General features: G+C 49.3%; 1 protein-coding gene across 2 annotated transcripts; it reads left to right on the top strand.

Moving 5' to 3' along the window:
• The first annotated feature begins 2,429 nt into the window (after positions 1-2,429).
• On the top strand, positions 2,430-16,731 carry LOC140598341 (uncharacterized). 2 transcript variants are annotated; one of them, XM_072754340.1, is made up of 9 exons: positions 2,430-2,505; positions 3,538-3,639; positions 3,888-4,034; positions 7,628-7,771; positions 10,328-10,468; positions 12,343-12,474; positions 13,664-13,828; positions 14,099-14,245; positions 15,909-16,731. In XM_072754340.1, exons 1-9 carry the CDS (start codon positions 2,451-2,453, stop codon positions 16,136-16,138), a joined length of 1,263 nt encoding a protein of 420 aa, XP_072610441.1. In that variant the 5' UTR covers positions 2,430-2,450; the 3' UTR covers positions 16,139-16,731. The 2 variants fall into 2 exon arrangements, with proteins under 2 accessions (XP_072610441.1, XP_072610446.1); XM_072754345.1 differs by lacking the exon at positions 3,538-3,639 and having other exon boundaries at positions 2,436-2,505.
• Positions 16,732-18,727: the final 1,996 nt, after the last annotated feature.

Here is an 18,727-nt window from a genome sequence, read left to right on the forward strand (position 1 = left end):
CCCAGGAAGGGTGATTCTGCAATTGCTCTCAAAATGACAAATGTAGAAGAGCCTTTTGACATAGTAAAACCACTTACCACTCAGGGGAACTTGGCACATGTGTGAAATGATACTGGCACGAAGCTCTTTGTTGCAACATAGTTTGTAATACCCAACAAATGGGAAAATACATAAATGCACAAAGGTACATTTATGCACTGGGGGGAAAATGAAACTGTGTAACTCGAGTTATTTTATTTTCAAGTGAAGAATTTTAGGGGCAGAACGATGCTTTACTGTACGCTGCGGTTTGTGCCTCGAAGCGGGGCGCGGAGGCCTATATGCCTGTGTGTGTGTTCCATAACTCCTCCCATGTCCCCTCGCTTCCGAGTTTCAAATTAAGGGCAAGAACATGTCCTTTGCCTGCCTCTCTACCCTTCAAACACTTTATCTCATGTTTGTGCGGCTCCCAGCCTGACTTATCAGCTGACCTTTGAGGAGATAGGCTTCGAGTCACAAAGCGCCAAGAGCTGCTGCTCCCTCCTCTCTGAATCCGCACTCCAGACTCCAGGACTGATCCCTCTTCTTCCCACTTCTCCTAGACCAAAGGGCTCCCGGTCCCCCCAGGGAAGGCGGTGGGCCTCCTCCCTAAACTTCTCCCTGCCGCAGCATCCCGGCAGGAAAAGCTACCCCAGGCTCCCACCTCCCATAGGTGCAAGCTCCTTGATCGTACCTGCCGATTGAGGGCCACCCCGCCTACCCCCCCGCCCCTAGAGTCTGGGAAGCCCAACAGCCCTGCGATTGACCTTGGACAGGTCCTTTCTCTTGTTTGGGATCTTTCCGCTGAGCCAAGGGGAGAAGACAGCCCCAGCCTTGCGGGGCGCGCTGCTGAATGATGGTGACAATACGCAGCACCTACACCCTTGGGCGCTCTACATACACTGACTCGTGGAGTCCTCATGGCGGGCCTTTGGCACAGGCCCTCCTATTTTCTTTGTTTGACAAATGAGGACACTGAGGCTTTGGTGGGTGACATGACTTGCCCAGGGCCACCGAGCTTGAAGGGGAAGAACTGGAACTTGAACCCCAGCCATCTGGCTCCGAAGTGCTCATCCTCTTCTGGATGGGTGTGTGGTCTCCTTAGACCTGAGCATCACTGGCACAGATCCTCCCAACACTCGCGTAGCCACCGCGTGCCCAGCATTAGCGGTAGACCCTGGAATATGCCAGTGTAGTGGACGGACGCACTGAGGACCAAGACATGGGAAGGGATATCCCCAGAGTTATACCTCAAGGGAGAGGCAGGTGGGGAGTCAAAGCAGTGAAGAGGCGACTCTGACGGAGACTAAGCATTGGGGCTGGGAGCCCCTCGGGGGTGCTTGAGATCGACCTCACTCCCATTGAACAGATGTGCGAATCAAAGCTGCCCATCAGCGGCAGGGGCAGGAGAGAAATGCAGGCCTCCTCTGGCGAGGGCAGGTCATATTCTAGGTAAGGGTAAGGGACTGCTTCCCCTCTTTCTTTTAGGTAAAGCCCAGCAGTCAAGTCTGAGAGGTCTGGGTTCAAATCCTGATTTTGCCAATGTCCTTACTTCACAGCTTTGGAGTAGGGCCTTCGTGACTCTGAGACTTAGTTTCCTTCTCTATAAAATGGGGGACATTTAGGGACTCCTGGGTGGCTCAGAGGTCAACATCTGCCTTTGGCTCAGAGCATGATCCTCAGTCTGGGGGTCGAGTCCCGCATCAAGCTCCCCACGGGGAGCCTGCTTCTCCCTCTATGTCTCTACCTCTGTGTGTGTGTGTCTTTCATGAATAAATAAATAAAATATTTTTTAAAAATGGGGAAAATAAGGACTCATTTCAACTGTACCAGCTGTTAAAATATTGAAATACTTCCAGGTCTGGTCAGTAAAAAATCTGCTATCCTAAGACCCCAAGTGCCCCCCGTGACATATCTGGGTCCTCCTGGGCACCCTCGTGTTCCAGCAACTAAATGTTTAACGCTGGGTCGGTGGAGGCCACTGGGTCACTGCTCCAGCAGTTGTGCACGGTTGTCCCTGCCACATATCGTGGCCTGTACTGATGAACAGAGAATATTTGGGACGCTGTATCCCTCCTGGGAAGAAGGGTAATGCTTTGTAAGACTATTGTAAGGATCCAGTGGGTTAACATCTCCCTGGAATGACCAGGAGCTTGTTAATAATAGCAATAATAGTACCAGCACACCTATCTGTCTTTCTTTGGCTTCATGAGTAACTCGGGCTTCTCCCATGTGCCTCTCAGGACTCAGTTTCCCCATCTCCGTGCTCCCTAAGCCCCTGTCCCCTGCCAAGTGTTCCAGTGGCCAGGATGGCAGGTGGGGCCACCCTCTCCCTAGTCTGTTTGCTCTCTCTCTTCCAGGGCTGCTAGCCAAGGCCCTTGAATAAAAGGCCAGGTCACCTGTGTCCTGCTTCCTCCCCTCCGGCCTGGATCATGCTCCAGCTCCTCACTGCTCTGGCGCTCTTGGGAGCGCTGGCCACCCCAGCAGGTAGGCGCATCATGTGCGGTCCCCAAGAGCAAAACCCAAAAAGGAGGGTGAGAACGAGAGTGAGCGAGTGAGCGAGCGAGCGAGACAGTCCATGTTCACAGATGCGAATCCAGCTTCAGAGTCTGAGGCCCAGCCCCTTCTACCTCGGCTTTTTGTCTAGCAGAGGCAGCCAAACTGCTGGAGAGCATAGTTCTGAGGCCAGGCCACCAGGGTTCAAATCTTGCCTCCACCACCTCTTTGCTGTGTGATCTTAAGCAAGCCACTGACCCTCTCTGTGCCTCAAAAGGGGAAAAAAAAGCTGGTGGGGGCATTCATGGAATGAATATGTTCAAAGAACTTTTTAAGAGCTTAGAACAGTCTCAGGCCATAAGTAGCCCTGTCCGAAGGGATCCACACTGAGAGCCAAGAGCAGTTTCGATTCCTTACTTTGCCTTCCTGTCTCCCCTTTGCTTCTAATTCTGCCCTCATTGGCTCAGGTTGGGGATCGAGTGGCCTGGCCCTTAGCCAGGGTCTCACTGCATGATCTGGAGTGGGACTTTAAGCCCCATCTGCTTTCACTTGCCTCGTGTACTAATCCACGAGCGGCAGGTGTGAGATGAGGTTCGCTGTTTTCAAACCATGCTCCCTCCAGCCTCACGGTTTCTCGGGAGAGCCCCAGGTGCCTCTCTGCAGGTCGACAAGGCTTCCCGGACTGACGGACGCGGGTCTCCCCAGCCTAGCCCAGGAAGGGGCATTTCACTTTTAGATGTTCAACTCTGGGCTTGCAAGGGAGATGTTTGGAGAAGGAGTTTCCTGGCGAGAACCAGGTCGATTAGCTGGAGATGGCCAGCAGCTCCAGCTTGGTGATGCTGCTCCCTGCCTCTGAACCTTTGCCATTTTGCCCACCCAGAGCGCCGGCCACACAGCTCCAGGAAAACATTCCATGATCTCCCTCCCACCCCAGCCTGTACTACTATTCTGGAATCCTGTGTGTGTGTGCACCTGTGTTTTTCTCCTCAATTGCAGGGTCTGATCATTCCTCTCTCCCCACAGGGACCTCCAAGATGTGTCCAGCCTGCTCTTTGCTGGGAGATTGTACCGAGAGAACCTGTCCTCCCACCAAGGAAGCCTGCTTGTTTAGCCAGATGCAGCTGGGTGGGGGGACCAGAGGGGGCCTGGGTGGAGGACCCATAAAGTGGGTGGGGAAGGGTTTTGTGTGTGGGGGTGAAGGCATGAAAGAACCACCCCAGGACTGGACTCATAACTCAGCATAGGGCCGCTGGGGTGGTGGGGGGTTAGGGGCAGGCTTCAATGCCAGCTGGGGGATTGCTACAGACAGGGCCACGGTTGGGGCCGGGGTGTGGGAGAGTCTCTGATCTCTCCTCCACAACCTCTGTCCCCAGAAAATGGGAATCTCATCAAGAACGGGTCATGTGTCGCCCCTGGGGAATGCCGAGAAGGTGTCTACTCCCTGACCTATGGCCCCAACTTGAGTCTCTGGGTCAGCATGGCCTGTTGTGAGGACAACTGCAGCAAGGCCACCCGACAAGGTTTGTTGGCAGGACTTGGGGGTCACAGCCCCAGGTAGGGGGTTGGGGGAACTTGACCTCAATTTCCAGCTCTGCCTGGCTGACCAGAGAAAGGAGAACCTCAGTATTCTCATCTGGAAAATGGGTGTGAACTAAGTTTTGCAGGGGGTGCCTTCGAGCGCAAGGCTGGCACGTAGCAGGCACTGCAGAAATTGTAGTTGCACTCACTGAGTTATTGAGGGCCTGGAGAGGAGCCTCAAACTTTTATTTCTCCTTAGGAGAAGAGCTCCCTTGAGGGCTAATTGAGCAGAGCAGTGTGGGGCCCTTGGGTGGCTCAGTTGGTTAAGCATCTGCTTTCGGTTCAGGTCATGATCCTGGGGTCCTGGATGAAGCCCCACTTCGTGGTCTCTGCTCAGCAGGGCGCCTGCTTCTCCCTCTGCCTCTGCCTGCCACTCCCCCTGCTTGTGTTCTCTCTGTGAAATAAATAAAATCTTAAAAGAGACAGAAAAAGAAACATAGGCATGGCGATAGGCCCAGTTTAGAGTGAGGCCAGCAAGTACCCCAGGGTGCAAAATTTAAGGAGGCATTCACTTTCAGGTGCTGACTCTGCGCTTGCATGACCTTGAGAGGGGGTGCCTCCTTGCTGGCCTTACTCCATCCAGACCTGGCTCGGAGCTGCGATAAAGATCACTTTTTGTTGCTTGTTTATTTTTCCAAAGAAGGAATCCATATTTGGCAGGTACAGCAATGGGGGGAGACCTGGGACAGCTCCACACTCGGGGCTACTAGCCATCCTTTCCTTTTTTTTTTTTTTTTTTTTTTTTTAGATTTTTAATTTATTCATGAGAGACACAGGCAGAGGGAGAAGCAGGCTCCACGCAGGGAGCCTGACCTGGGACTTCAGGATCATGCCCTGGGCCGAAGGCAGGCACTAAACCACTGAGGCACCCAGGGATCCCCCAGCCATCCTTTTCAAACAACCAGGATTACCTTCCTTCTAAAAATTGTGCTGCTCCCCAAATAAAACAGCCAGTTCCTAGCTAAATGGTCCGCATGCCATTCAGTAGATAAAATGCCAGTTATGATTCTAACTGCGTTAGACAAAATTTTTATGTGTAGAGAAAGATCAAAAAGACTATCTTGGAATACTCTTGAGTAAGGTCTTTTGGTGGACAATCTATAGCAGTGCTGCCCAGGAGAAATGCAACGTGAGCCATTGACGTAATAAGAGCTTTTCTAGTAGCCACGTTAAAAAGTGCAAAGAAACAGGTGCAATTAATTTTAGTAATGTATTTTATTCGAGGTAACATATCTAAACTATTCTTCTGACATATATGTAATCAATATAAAATTATTGAGATATTTTATTGTTTCAAACTAAGCCTCTGAAACCTAGGATGTGTTTTATACTCACAGCACCCCCAAGGCGATCTACCACATTTCTTTTTTTATTTTTCTTCATTGTTTTTTAAAGTTGATGTAGAGTGGACACACAATGTCACGCTAGTTTCAGGCGTCCGACAAAGTGATCGGACAACTGTATGTGTCATATATGCTATGTTCACCGCAAGTGTAGCTATACAAAGCCATTACCATTTCATTGACTATATCCCTTATGCTGTACCTTTCATTCTTGTGACTTATTCATTCTATAACTAGAATCCTATACCTCCCACTCCCCTTCACTGATAGTTTTTTAAAGATTTTATTTATTTGAAAGAGAGAGAGAGAGAGAGAGTAAGTGAGGGAGACAGAGCAGGAGCGGGGAGGAGAGGGATAAGCAGGCTCCTTGGGGCTCCATTCCAGGATCCTGGGATCACAACCCAAGCCGAAGGCAGATGCTTAACCAACTGAGCCACCCAGGTACCCCCTCCCCTTCACAAATGTTGTCCCCCCCAATCCACCTCCCCTTGTTAACCATATGCACGCATCTGGATGTGGGGCTTGATCCCAGGACTCCAGGATCATGACCTGAGCTGAAGGCAGATGCTCAACCACAGAGCCACCCAGGTGCCCCCTCCCCTTCACAAATGTTGTCCCCCCAATCCACCTCCCCTTGTTAACCATATGCATTCATCTATTGGTGGATGCTTGGGTTGTCTGCATATTTTGACTATTGTAAATAATGCTACGATAAACATAGTGCATGTATCTTCTTGATCTAGTGTTTTTGCTTTCTTTGGGTAAATACCCAGTAGTGGAATTACTGGATCCATATGGTATTTCTATTTTTAATTTTTTTGAGGAACTTACATACTTACAACAGTGCAGGAGGGAGATCTGCCACATTTCAAGAGCTCAACAGCCACAGGTGTACAGTGGCCACGTATTAGCACAGTTCTATGGTCATGTTTTCTTTAGTGGACTTTTTTTAAAAAAAGATTTATTTAAGAGGAGTCAGAGAGAGGGAGGGAGAGAGACAGAGATGAGAGAGAGAACCTGGGAGGCGTGCAAACAGGGAGAGGGGCAGAGGGAGAGTGCTGAGTGCAGAGCCTGATGCAGGGCTCGATCCTGCCACCCTGAGGTCATGGCCTGAGGTGAAATCAAGAGTCAGACACTTTGAGCCACCCCAGTGGCCCTCTTCAGTCAACTTTTCTGTTTGCCAATATTGCGATTTAAACCCACATTAAAATGATTGGTGGCTTAGTTTTGACTCAGGAAATATATGCTTAAGCAGTTTTCTCTTAAATGTTTCAGATCTCTAAGCAAGTTCTGGGATTGATCAGGTGGTGGAAAGCCCAGAAGCCACAGCCCTGCTCTTTGGCAGAACACCACAGTATCTTTTTTTTTTTTTTTTAATTTTTATTTATTTATGATAGTCATACAGAGAGAGAGAGAGAGAGAGGCAGAGACACAGGCAGAGGGAGAAGCAGGCTCCATGCACCGGGAGCCTGATGTGGGACTCGATCCCGGGTCTTCATGATCGCGCCCTGGGCCAAAGGCAGGCGCCAAACCGCTGCGCCGCCCAGGGATCCCCAGAACACCACAGTATCTTAAAACCTAAAATAACAGGGGGCACCTGGGTGGCTCCGTGGTTGAGCATCTGCCTTCAGCTCAGGTCATGATCCTGGAGTCCTGGGATCAAGCCCCACATACAGATCCCTGCTCAGCTGGGAGTTTGCTTCTCTCTCTCCCTCTGCCTGCTGCTCCCCCTGCTTATGCTCTCTCTCTGTGTGTCAAATAAATAAAAATGAAATCTTAAAAAAGAAAAAAAAACCCTGAAATAACAGGATCACTTTTTAATCACTTTTGGAATTCAGTGTGTTCAAGGGAGGGCGTTAGTTTGGATGGTCAGTGGTGTCTCCAGAACAGGGCCTGGTACACAGTGGGCGCTCAAGAAATGTTTGTGGGATCAATAAAAGCATCCACAGGACCCAGCCTGAAGGTCTGTTTAGGACAAACGACCAGTGTGGGGCAGCCTCACCTTCGGCTCTGTTTGCTGCTCCTCAGAACATGTCTTCAGGGTTGGAAGGAGGTGGCTGAGACCAGGCTGATCCCACTTCACAGGAAAATGCTCTGGGTTGTGGTGGGGGTTGGTCGGGGAAGGAGGGCTGCAGGGAGGGGTGGGTGTTTCTTAGCCTTCATCCCACCCTGACCACATCCACTCCCACCAGAGGCACCACCCAAAGCCCAGCTCAACGGACTGAAATGTCACTATTGTTTTGGGGATAAGTCAGCCTTGTGTGACTCCCGTTTGGTCATGAACTGCACTGGTGATCAGACCGTGTGTCTCACCCTCAATGGGACATGGAATGGAGGTAAGAGTTTCTGGCCCTCAGGAGCAATTTGGGTGGTGGGCCTCCCTCTCACCTGCACAAATGAGTGCCGAGGTTCATTAGTAGGTGGTGCTCTGGTGCTCTTGCTATTTAGTGAATCACTCACAAAGGTAGTGGCTTAAAATAATGGCCATCATTTTATTAACTCTTTCTGTAGGTTGGGAATTGTGAAAGAGCTCAACTGGATGGTTCTGAATCTCTTATGGGATTCCCAGGCAGAGGGTGGCAGGAGCTGGAAATGCAGGTCCCAGAGCAACTCACATGTGTAGACTCTGGGCCTCTCGATGTGATTTTTCCCCATTGGTTAGACTGGGATTCTTCACAGCATGACTGCCTCAGGGCCCTTTATATGCTGGCTGAAGATCTCAGTACTGAATAGTACAGCAATCAAGGCATCAATGGGGGCCACTTAGGTATCTCTCTCTCTCTTTGCAAGTAATCCTAGGGCTTTTTTTTTTTTTAAGATTTTATTTATTCAGGAGAGACCCAGAAAGAGACAGAGAGGTAGAGACACAGGCAGAGGGAGAAGCAGGCTCCATGCAGGGAGCCCGACATGAGACCCGATCCTGGGTCTCCAGGATCATGCTCTGGGCCGAAGGTGGCACTAAACCGCTGAGCCACCTGGGCTGCTCTCCTAGGGCTTTTCTATGTGATTTCTCCACACTGGGTAGATTGGACTTCCCCACATCATGGCTGTCACCATCCTTACATGGTGACTGAAGACTTTCAGAGAGAGTATTCCAGGAAACAAAGTGGCAGCTGCATGGTCTTTGATGATCTAGCCTTGGAAGTCACATGCCATTTTACCATATTTTATTGGTTGAAACAGTCACAGAAGTCCATCTGGTTTCAAGAAGACAAAGCATAGACTTTTGATGTTTCAAAGAATTTGTAGATGTATTTTATTTTTTTATTTTTTTTAAAATTTTTATTTATTTATGATAGTCACAGAGAGAGAGAGAGAGGCAGAGACACAGGCAGAGGGAGAAGCAGGCTCCATGCACCGGGAGCCTGATGTGGGATTCAATCCCGGGTCTCCAGGATCGGCGCCCTGAGCCAAAGGCAGGCGCTAAGCCGCTGCGCCACTCAGGGATCCCTGTAGATGTATTTTAAAATCACCATGATGTGTTGGCAAATGGTTGACATAGAGCCTTTTAGAGTGAAAGTCTTAGAATAGAACTACACTGACCTGAGGATAGACTATTAGGCCAACAAAGTCATAGGAAGAAGTGATCTGGCCTGCTCCTGGCAGCCTGGATCCTCTGAAGGGTCTTCTTGCTATAAGTAGTAGCATACAGGGGAGGTATGAGGTCAGGGGGTGGGGGGCACAGGAGGTGGGAGTAGTCTGCTCTGGGAGGGAGGACTATTTTATCACAGCCATTGTGTAGAAATGCTGGAATATGGTGATAAAAAGAAACAGATTGATGTTTAGTCATTATTATTAATTTTTTAAATTTATTTTTAAGATTTTATTTATTCATTTGTGAAAGACACAAAGAGAGGCAGAGACATAGGCAGAGGGAGAAGTAGGTTTCCTGCTGGGAGCCTGATGCGGGGACTCAATTCCAGGACCCCAGGATCACGACCTGAGCTAAAGGCAAATATTCAACCACTGAGCCACCCAGGTGTCCCTATTGTTATTTTTTTAAAGTGAGCTCTACACCCAACGTAGGGCTTGAACTCAGGATCCCAAGATCAAGAGTCCTATGCTCTATGAACTGAGCTAGCCAGGTACCCCTAGTCCATCTTATTATTGTTTTTAAATGCTCTACAGAGAGCACACTCTCTTATAGCCTGCTCCCATTACCATCCCCCTTGGTATGCCACTGTTTACAGATGAACTGAATATTGTACAAAAATATTTTCCATGCTTTTGGGGGCTTATAGGAAGTTAGGGAAATTTCCAGGGGCCCCCAAACAAAGTAAAAATGTGAGCAAAAATCAGAACAAGAGCAGTAAGTAAACATGAAAAGCACAGTGGCCCTGAAAACAGAGGTTGATCACACTCTGCTTTGGATGACTAGGTCTTGGGACCACAGCATGGTTGAGGAGCTGACTCTGAGGGTCCCACATAAGCCAGGGACCTTAGAAGGGGACTGAAATGATCCCTGGTTGGTACTACCTCTTAGACCTCAGTATAAACAAAGGCAAATCCTCTCTAATGGGAAGCTCCCAGGAGGGCCCCAGATTAACATCAACCAGATATGAGCCCACAGTCAGAGCTCATGAAATGCACAAGGGAACAAGTCACCATGAGTGAGAGCAGAAGCAAGAAATAAGAGATGTAGATTCAGGAGGAGTTCAGCTATTGTAATTATCAGCTGTAGAACATAGCAGTATGTGACACATTTGAAGGGATAAAATTAGAATCACAAAAATGAGCAGGCATCAAGAGGTTATAAGAAAAGGCCGGGCAGATTTGAAAATGAATCCTATAGAACTATCAAGAGAGATGGGAACTTTGAGACAGAGAAAGTCATCAAGGTGGGAAGGTTCTGACTTTGAGTTTCCTCCTGCAACTTTCTCTTGTTTCTGCAGGAGGTCCCCAAATCTTGAAGGGCTGTGCTACCCCAAATGTCTGCCACCTGCAAGTGAACACCACCCTGGGCCCAGAAGCATCTGGATTTCATCTCATCAGCAAGCCTGAATGCGACTATATGGTTACTACCCCCCAGCCAAGTGCGTTGAACTCTGACTTCCTGGGATTCTATCTTTTTCTGCCCTTCCCAGATCCCACATGCCCTTCCCAATCCTATGTGTTTCCAGGGTATCCCCTCCCCCTACCATCTGCTCTCAGGGAGTGCAATTACCCACAGAAGAGCACACACATACACACACACACACCATGTAACACACTTAGAAGCAGAAAATCCTGCTGGCACACACCCACACATCCACAAACATCTACATCTATATCCCAGCACCCAAAACTTGCCGACAGAGGAGCACACATTTCTAAACACGAGCATCCTGTCATGTAAGTGAGACTAGAGATACAAACTCTGTTTAAACAAGGAATCTAATGGTCTTTTTTTCTTTCTTTCCTTCACTTCCTTGCTTGTGAAAGAAGACAGATTTGCCAACAGCCTTCTTTTGGCTTAACAAAGAACACAGACAGTAAGTTTTATCTTCCAGAAAAGAGAGTTGCTAATTGAGATAGTATTTACTGGGGCAACAGCTTTTTAAGTGAGACAACTGAACAGAATCACAGATGTTTCAGAGGTGAGAAAGGCAATTTCCTTTTTCTTAAAGATTTTATTTATTTATTTATTTATTCATGAGAGAGAGAGAGAGAGGCAGAGACAGAGAGAGAGAGAGAGAGAGAGAGAGAGAGAGAGAGAGGCAGAGATACAGGCAGAGAGAGAAGCAGTCTCCATGCAGGGAGCCTGATGCAGGACTCGATCCCAGGTCTCCAGGATCATACCCTGGGCTGAAGGCGGTGCTAAACTGCTGAGCTACCCAGGCTGCTGGAGAGGCAATTTCCAAAGCCTCTTTTGTTAGAAACCACCCAGCAAAGACAGTTCTGAGATGCAAAGGACTATCTGTTTGCTCAATCTGCAGGCAAAGAGGAAGCATTCTCACCTTTGGCTTCCTCAGATTACCAGCCATTGGAGTTTTACTTTTAAAAACTAAACAGTGGATTAAATTTTTTAAAAAGATTTTATTTATTCATGAGAGACACAGAGAGAGACAGAGACATACATAGGCAGATGAAGAGAGGCAGGCTCCCTGCAGGGAGCCTGATGTGGGACTCGATTCCCAGGTCCCTGGGATCACGACCTGAGCCAAAGGCAGACGCTTGACCACTGAGCTACCCAGGTGCCCCAAACAGTGGATTAAATTAATGACCACAATGAAGAAAACAAAAAAGGGTGGACAAAGGACCTCAAAATTTACAATATGAAAGGAGAAAGGGCAAAACAGGGTAACTAACAACTGGAAGACAAGACGTGGAATTTTTGCATATATGGTCCCTATGGGCATGTGACACAACCGTGCAGGGACTTATCAGTTATCAGGTGCGTGCGCATGGACGGATATAAGCACACAAACATACGAAAGTAAGAAATACAGATGTGCTGAAACACTTTACTAACATCCACAGACATTCATGTCTGTACTCCCACATATATATGCAAGCACCCTCAACTTTGCTGGGAACACAGACAGACCCAGACACAGAAACACGCTCAGACCCACAGAACCAGCCTTATATGTATCCACATAGACAGGTGCTCTGCTCACACAGAGATGCACCTAGACAGCTTCTCACAGGGGGGCCCATGGAGCCACACGCAAACATCCCCACCCTTCTGCAGACAGTTCCAGAGGACACAGAGTTCAACATAGGCACTCACAACCACGTGTGCACACAGGGAAACAGGACTGCGTGCTTGTGTACGCAAACTGCATCATTGCAGAAGTGCACATATGCAGCATATTTACACTGATGTACTCAGAAACGTGTACACACACACACACACACACACACACACACACACACACACACAGAAGCTGTTCCCAAGCCAATTTACCTTCCTCTCTCTCTCCAGGTTCCCCTGCAACCACAACTCTGACCAAGGATAAACTCACCACCTGTTTCACCTGCTCAGGCCTCAATGATTGTGACACGGTCTTCTGCGCAGCGGATAGGAACTATTGCCTTCAGACACTGGGCATCCTGGGTGAGTGTCCCTGGAGACTGGATTGGGTGGTGGAGGTGAAAAGGGGTCTGAAGCACACCACCCCTTGCCCCGCCCCCCACGTTTGCTGCCCTGCCCCCCATGTTTGCTGCCCAGCCCCTTTGTTTGCTGCCTGGCCTCCAGCACCAGTGAAGGCAGGTTTTTCCTGGCGTTGGAGGGCAGAGGCTGGTGGCGGTGGAGCGTGTACATTTAAAATCTGATGCCACCTTGCTACTGTTATTTATTACTGAACAAGTCAGCTCAAGACATAGTGGCTTAACCAGTCACAAGAGAGCAAATACTGCATGACTTCTTTTATGTGAGATACCTAGAGTAGTCACCTTGGTGGTAGTTTTAGTTTTGCAAAATGAGAAGGTTCTAGAGATCTGTTGCATAACAATGTAAATATAGTTAACACCACAGAAGATATACTTAAAAATGCCTAAGAGGGTACATTTTATATTATATAGGGTGGTTTTGTTTTGGGTTTTTTTGGCCACCATTTAAAAATAAAACTGTGTGGCTTAAAACAATGATTTACTATTTCTCACTATTCTGTGGGTTGATGAAGCTTAGCTTAGGCAGATCTTCTCCTCCAAGAGGTGATGTTCCTCCATGTGGCTGCATTTATCTGAGAACCTGGCTGGGGCTGGAATGTTCGATACAGCCTCTTGCCTTCTGAGATCTCTGTCCATGTGGTCTGTCACCAGTCAGTAGCCTCGCTGAGCTTCCTTACAGTATGGTGCTGGCTTCCGAGAAGGAAGAGGTGGAGACCATGGGCTTCTTAAGAGAGAGAAGCCCAGCCCCAGCCCAGTGTCACTCTTGCCATAGTCTATTGATTAGAGCAAGTCACAAGGCCAGCTCAGATTTAAGGGATGAGGACGTGGATTCTATCTCTTGATATGGGAGTGCTGAGGTAAGATACAGAAAAGCATGGGGGGTGGGAGATAGAGTCACAGCCATCTTGATCTAGGACAACATTCTGGGCAAGGAGGCCTCTGTGGGTCTGCCCCATAAAGGGAAAAACTAGACTTTTCTGTACATGGGAAAAGGAAGTGAGCTGGAAACCAGCTCTTCTCTGCCTTCTAGCAACGTAAGTAAAGATGCCAACAATGACACCCAGAGGGGCTTCTAGTCAGGGGGTGGTTCACGATCGCCTTTCCTCACAAACCTACCCTCCGCATCTCTCCAGCCTTAGAGGAAGGTAACTCTGTTGTCTGGAGACATGGTTCCTGTGTGGCCTCCAAGGACTGTGGATTTGGCACCTCCATCTCTGCCTTCACCTACAGCAGTGACTTTAGTTTCTGGATCAATTCCACCTGTTGCCAAGGCAACTGCCAAGAACTCACTCCTCTCGGTATGCTGCCACCAGAAAGCAGTCGCGGGTGGCCAAGGAAGCGGTGGGGTGACTGTGGAGGAGACTTTGTCCGGATTTGAGGAAGGCAGGCAGGTAGAAACATCACTCAGGAGCATCCCTATTCCCCAGCCAGGCTGCCCAAAGGCACCCTGACCCCAGCTAAGTGGGAAATTCCAGTAAGGTCATCTCACTGTTGGGGAACTCGTGAGCACAGAGAGCCCTGGAGGTCCTGAGAGCCCTCCTGGCTGACTGTCACCCTTCCCTTTACAGCAATTCTGCCAACTTCACACACCCTGAACGAGTTCCTGTGTCCTGCATGTCCCAGCAGCCAGCCAGGGTCCTGCAATTCCTCCTTCTATATGCAGTGTCGCAGTGGGGAAACTGAGTGTGTCCAGCTGGACCTGGTGCTTGTAGAAGGTAATCTATGTGTCCGTGTGTATGTGTGTGTATGCGTGTGTGTGTGTGTGTGTGCACCCAAGAGTGAGCCTGAGCACGTTGGTTTTTGAATCAGGCATGCCTGAGTTGGGAGTCTCAAAGTCCATAAGACTTCTGGATGAGTACTGTCCAAAAGGAATATAATGCAAGCCACACATAGAATTTCAAGTTTCTGAGTAGCCACATTAAAAAGTAAAAAGTAACAGATGAAATTAATTTAGTATTTTATTTGACCCAATATATCCAACAGTTGTAATTTCAATGCATAATCAATATAAGAAATCATGAGATACCTTACATTCATTTTTTTCCTACTAAGCCTTTGGAATCTGGTATGGATGTTTTTTAAGATTTTATTTATTTATTCATGAGAGACACACAGAGAGAGAGGCAGAGACATAGACAGAGGGAGAAGCAGGCTCCCTGCAGGGAGCCCAATGTGGGACTCGATCCCAGGACCTTGGGATCACACCTTGATGAAGTCAGACGCTCAACCACTGAGCTACCCAGGCGTCCCTCTGATGTGGGTTTTATACTCACAGCACATTTCACTTCAGACCAGCTGCATCTCTAGTGCTCAATAGCCATGTGTGGCCAGTGGCTACTGTACTGAAAATTCTAGAACATATTAAATGCTATGTATGGCATTTCAGTGAATCTGAAACCATCATGGCTCTATGAGGAAATGAACCAAGAAAATACAGACTGTGCTGTGAGGTTTCCTTTTTTTTTTTTCTTAATGGAGAAGTTCAAAGATAAATAAAAGAGTGAATAGTTTAATAAATCTCATGTGCCCTTCACCCAACCCCAATAATTATCCACTCATGGCCAACTGTGTTTCATCTCTACCCTCGCCCCTCATTATTTTGAATGCAACCTCAGATATCACATCCTTTGAACTGTAAATCTTTCCATACACTTCTTTAAAAGATGAGGACTTGGGATGCCTGTGTGGCTCAGCAGTTGACCATCTGCCTTTGGCTCAGGGCGTGATCCTGGGGTCCGGGATCGGGTCCCGCATCAGGCTCCCCTCGAGGATCCTGTTTCTGTCTCTGCCTGTGTCTCTGCCTCTCTCTCTGTATCTCTCAAGAATAAATAAATAAAATCTTTAAAAAATTAAAAGATGAGGACTTAAAAACAAGCTGCAATCGTGGTGGGGTGTTGTTTGTTGGTAAAATAAGACTAGATCACTTTCATATCCCCCGCCGAATTCTCAATAAACTGGTTTTGTTTGTATACTTATATTTATATAAAATGCATCACACTGTACCATAGTCCTTCTGAAATGGCTCTGCGGAAGCCTAGGTAGGAAGAAGGTAAGGAACCTGTGCACTAAATCTGTTGGAAGGGTGTGTGAAATAGAACGGCCTCCGGGCATCACAGTTATTAATGTATTCAGTACTATTAATAATTGAGTACAAGTACAAAGAAAGCCTGCAACATACATGTAAGGTATAAAGAGTAGCAATGAAAGGCACAGCGGTGACCAGGCCCCAGCTGGAGGATCCCAGCTTTTCTGGTGAGTTTTCCCAAAGGACCTGGGTCAGAGGACCTCCCGGGTGGCACACAGTGACAGGTGTGCACGATGGCGCCGGGGACACCTGCTGGCATGGCCTCACGTGCGTCCTCCCTCACGTCTCCACAGGTGGCCAGAACATGAGTGTGCGCGGCTGCGGCTCCCCGGACCTGTGCAGTGCCCAGGCCGCCACCGAGGGGCTTCTGGTGCTGCCTGGCCACCGGCTGGCCCGCAGGCCCCAGTGCAGCACCAGCCAGCGCGCCGTCATGAGCTCCAGGTGCCACTCGGGTGCGCCACCTGGCCTCCACCTTGCCCTGTCCATGCTGCTGGTGGCCCTGAGCACCGCGGCCCTCTGCTGAGCAGGCTGGCCTCCACTGCCCTCGCCTTGCAGCCACTCAACCCCACTTGTGGCCCACGTTGCAAGATGGCACTTTGACCCCCCCCTTTACTTCTGGCATTTCTAAGCCTAGAAGCTTCTGGTGAGAGAAGTCAGAAACCAGGGGTGAGCCTCCTCCCTCTGACTAAGAGCTTCCCCAGGGCTAGTCCCCTTTCTTAACACCAGGGTATGAAGGCTATGCCTCCTCCCTCAGACTAAGCCGTACTTCCTCAGGCCTCAGATTAGAGCTGCTTCTGTGGTCACACATTCTTATCAGGGGCCCCAAAGATGAAGCCTCCTTCCTCAGGCGAGGCTGTTTGCAACACCAGGCGCCTCCCTCAAACTAGGGCTGTGTCTGTTTTCCTGAACATTGGGAAGCAGCTCCTCCCCTCTTTAGGGTCTAGCAAAGTCTTGGGCAGCCAAGATGGGTTTGAGGACCAAATACACTCTTTTCCTAGGCTTTTAGAGCACCCCTTCCACCACTATCACCACCACCACCAGCACCACTGGCTCTCTTCTATCTGGGCTCAGTCTCCCCATTGTAACCAAACCCGAATGAATCTCATCCCACAACGCCAAGTGGTTTGGGTTTCCTTCTCACATCGCAACCTCCAATAGGGCCCTGATGTGGTCTGCTCTCTTCTCCCGGGGATTCTGGGACCAGAGGGTACCTGCAGATGACAGCATCTGGGAGCCAGGGCTGGCAGAGAAACGAACGCTCAGTCTGGAGTGAGTGTCATTTTAGAGCAAGCATCGGACCCAAAGGATTGAGCAGAGAGGTAAAGATGGGGAGCTGGACAGGAGGCAGGATGCCAGGAACCATCTGCTTTCAGCTAAAAGTAATACAAAGTCCAACAAAAAGAGCAGAAAGTATTCACTGGGTACTGACTGGACAAAGATTTATTGGTTACGTGCTACGCATGGAGCACAGTTCTAGACACGGAGGACACACAGTAAAGAAAATGTTCTGCTTTGTTTCAGTGGGGGCCCCAGATAATAAACACAGAGCAGAGAAGAGGAATGGGGAGGCCTGTAGGAGGCTGCGCTTTTACAGGTGAGGCGTGAAGACCAGGAGGGGAGTGAGGCAGAGGGCCGTGCAGCTGTGTGGGGTGCAGAGGGCAGCGGTCCAGGCAGAGGGAGCCGTAAAGGCAGAGGCCCTGGGGGAGGGGCAGTAAGGAATAGCTAATACACATCTGAACAGGAAGAAAGGAGGGAGGGGTCCCCAGGGGTCCTGAATTCAGCAGTTCAAAGGAGTCACTGAGAACCTACCTTGTTCTCTTGCCGCCCTGCCATCCTCAGCATGTTGGTATTTGCATGATGGTGGCTGGAGCTCCAGCGTCGTGCCCTCCTGCAACCACACCAAAAGCTGGTGGAGGTGGCCCCCCATCCTTGTCTTCCCAGAAACCCTATCCCCTGGCAGACTTCCCTCACGTCCCGTTGGCCAAAATGGAGCCAGCCAATCCCTGTCAAGGTGATGGTAATCCTGACTGACTTCAGCTAATCAAGCTTCAGTCCCTGGGGTTGAGAGAGGCCGCAGCCTCTCATAAGGTACATGGCTGCCCCACATTCTGCCCCCCCCCAAAAAAAATATGTATATTTAAGATCTGAGGCTGGGAGTTTGAAAACTACATTTCCCTGGACTCCTTTCCCACCTGACTTCTGCGAAGAGGAAGCACTCCAGGTCAGAGGGTAAAATGTGCCTCCTCCACCTCTGCTTCTGGCAGCATCCATGGGACCGGCTGTGGTGCTTCCTGTTTGGCCCCAGCCCCAGCCGCACCACCTGGGTGGTTCAGTCAGTCAAGAGGCCAGCTCTTGATTTCAGCTCAGGTCATGATCTTGGGGTGGTGAGATTTTAATATATATGGAACTTATATTTAATATATATGGAACTTTAAATATACATATTTAAGATCTATTTATTTATTTTAGAGGGAGAGAAAGCCCACAAGCAGGGGGAGGGGCAGAAGAGAGGCAGAGAATCCTCAGCAGACTCCCCGTTGAGTGTGGAGCCGGAACTCGGGGCTCAATCTCACTTGACTGACTGAGCCACCCAGGTGGTGCGGCTGGGGCTGGGGCCAAACAGGAAGCACCGCAGCCGGTCCCATGGATGCTGCCAGAAGCAGAGGTGGAGGAGGCACTTACCCTCTGACCTGGAGTGCTTCCTCTTTGCAGAAGTCAGGTGGGAAAGGAGTCCAGGGAAATGTAGTTTTCAAATTCCCAGCCTCAGCGTTTCAGGGCAGAGAGGGGTGGATATGGAACTGAGGGACGACAGGCAATGACATTGGGCAGGACCCCTCCTCTCTCATGCCGGGTTTTCTCATCTGCAAACTGGGAGCTGTAATTGTTCCTGAAAAAGTGAATGTAGACATACAGTGCTTAGCCGGTGATAAGCATTCAGAGAGTGGCAATTGTTAGGATGCTTCTGGTCTTAGCCCGGGCTGCCAGAGCACACACCACGGACTCGGTGACTTACACCACAGACATTTTCTCATAATTCTGGAGGTTGGAAGTGCAGTGCGGTTGGGTTCTGGTGAGGACCCTCCCTCCTCCTGGTTTCCAGATGGATCTTTCT

This window comes from Vulpes vulpes, chromosome 1 (genome assembly GCF_048418805.1).
Source record: "Vulpes vulpes isolate BD-2025 chromosome 1, VulVul3, whole genome shotgun sequence".
Classification (NCBI taxonomy): Eukaryota; Metazoa; Chordata; class Mammalia; order Carnivora; family Canidae; genus Vulpes; species Vulpes vulpes.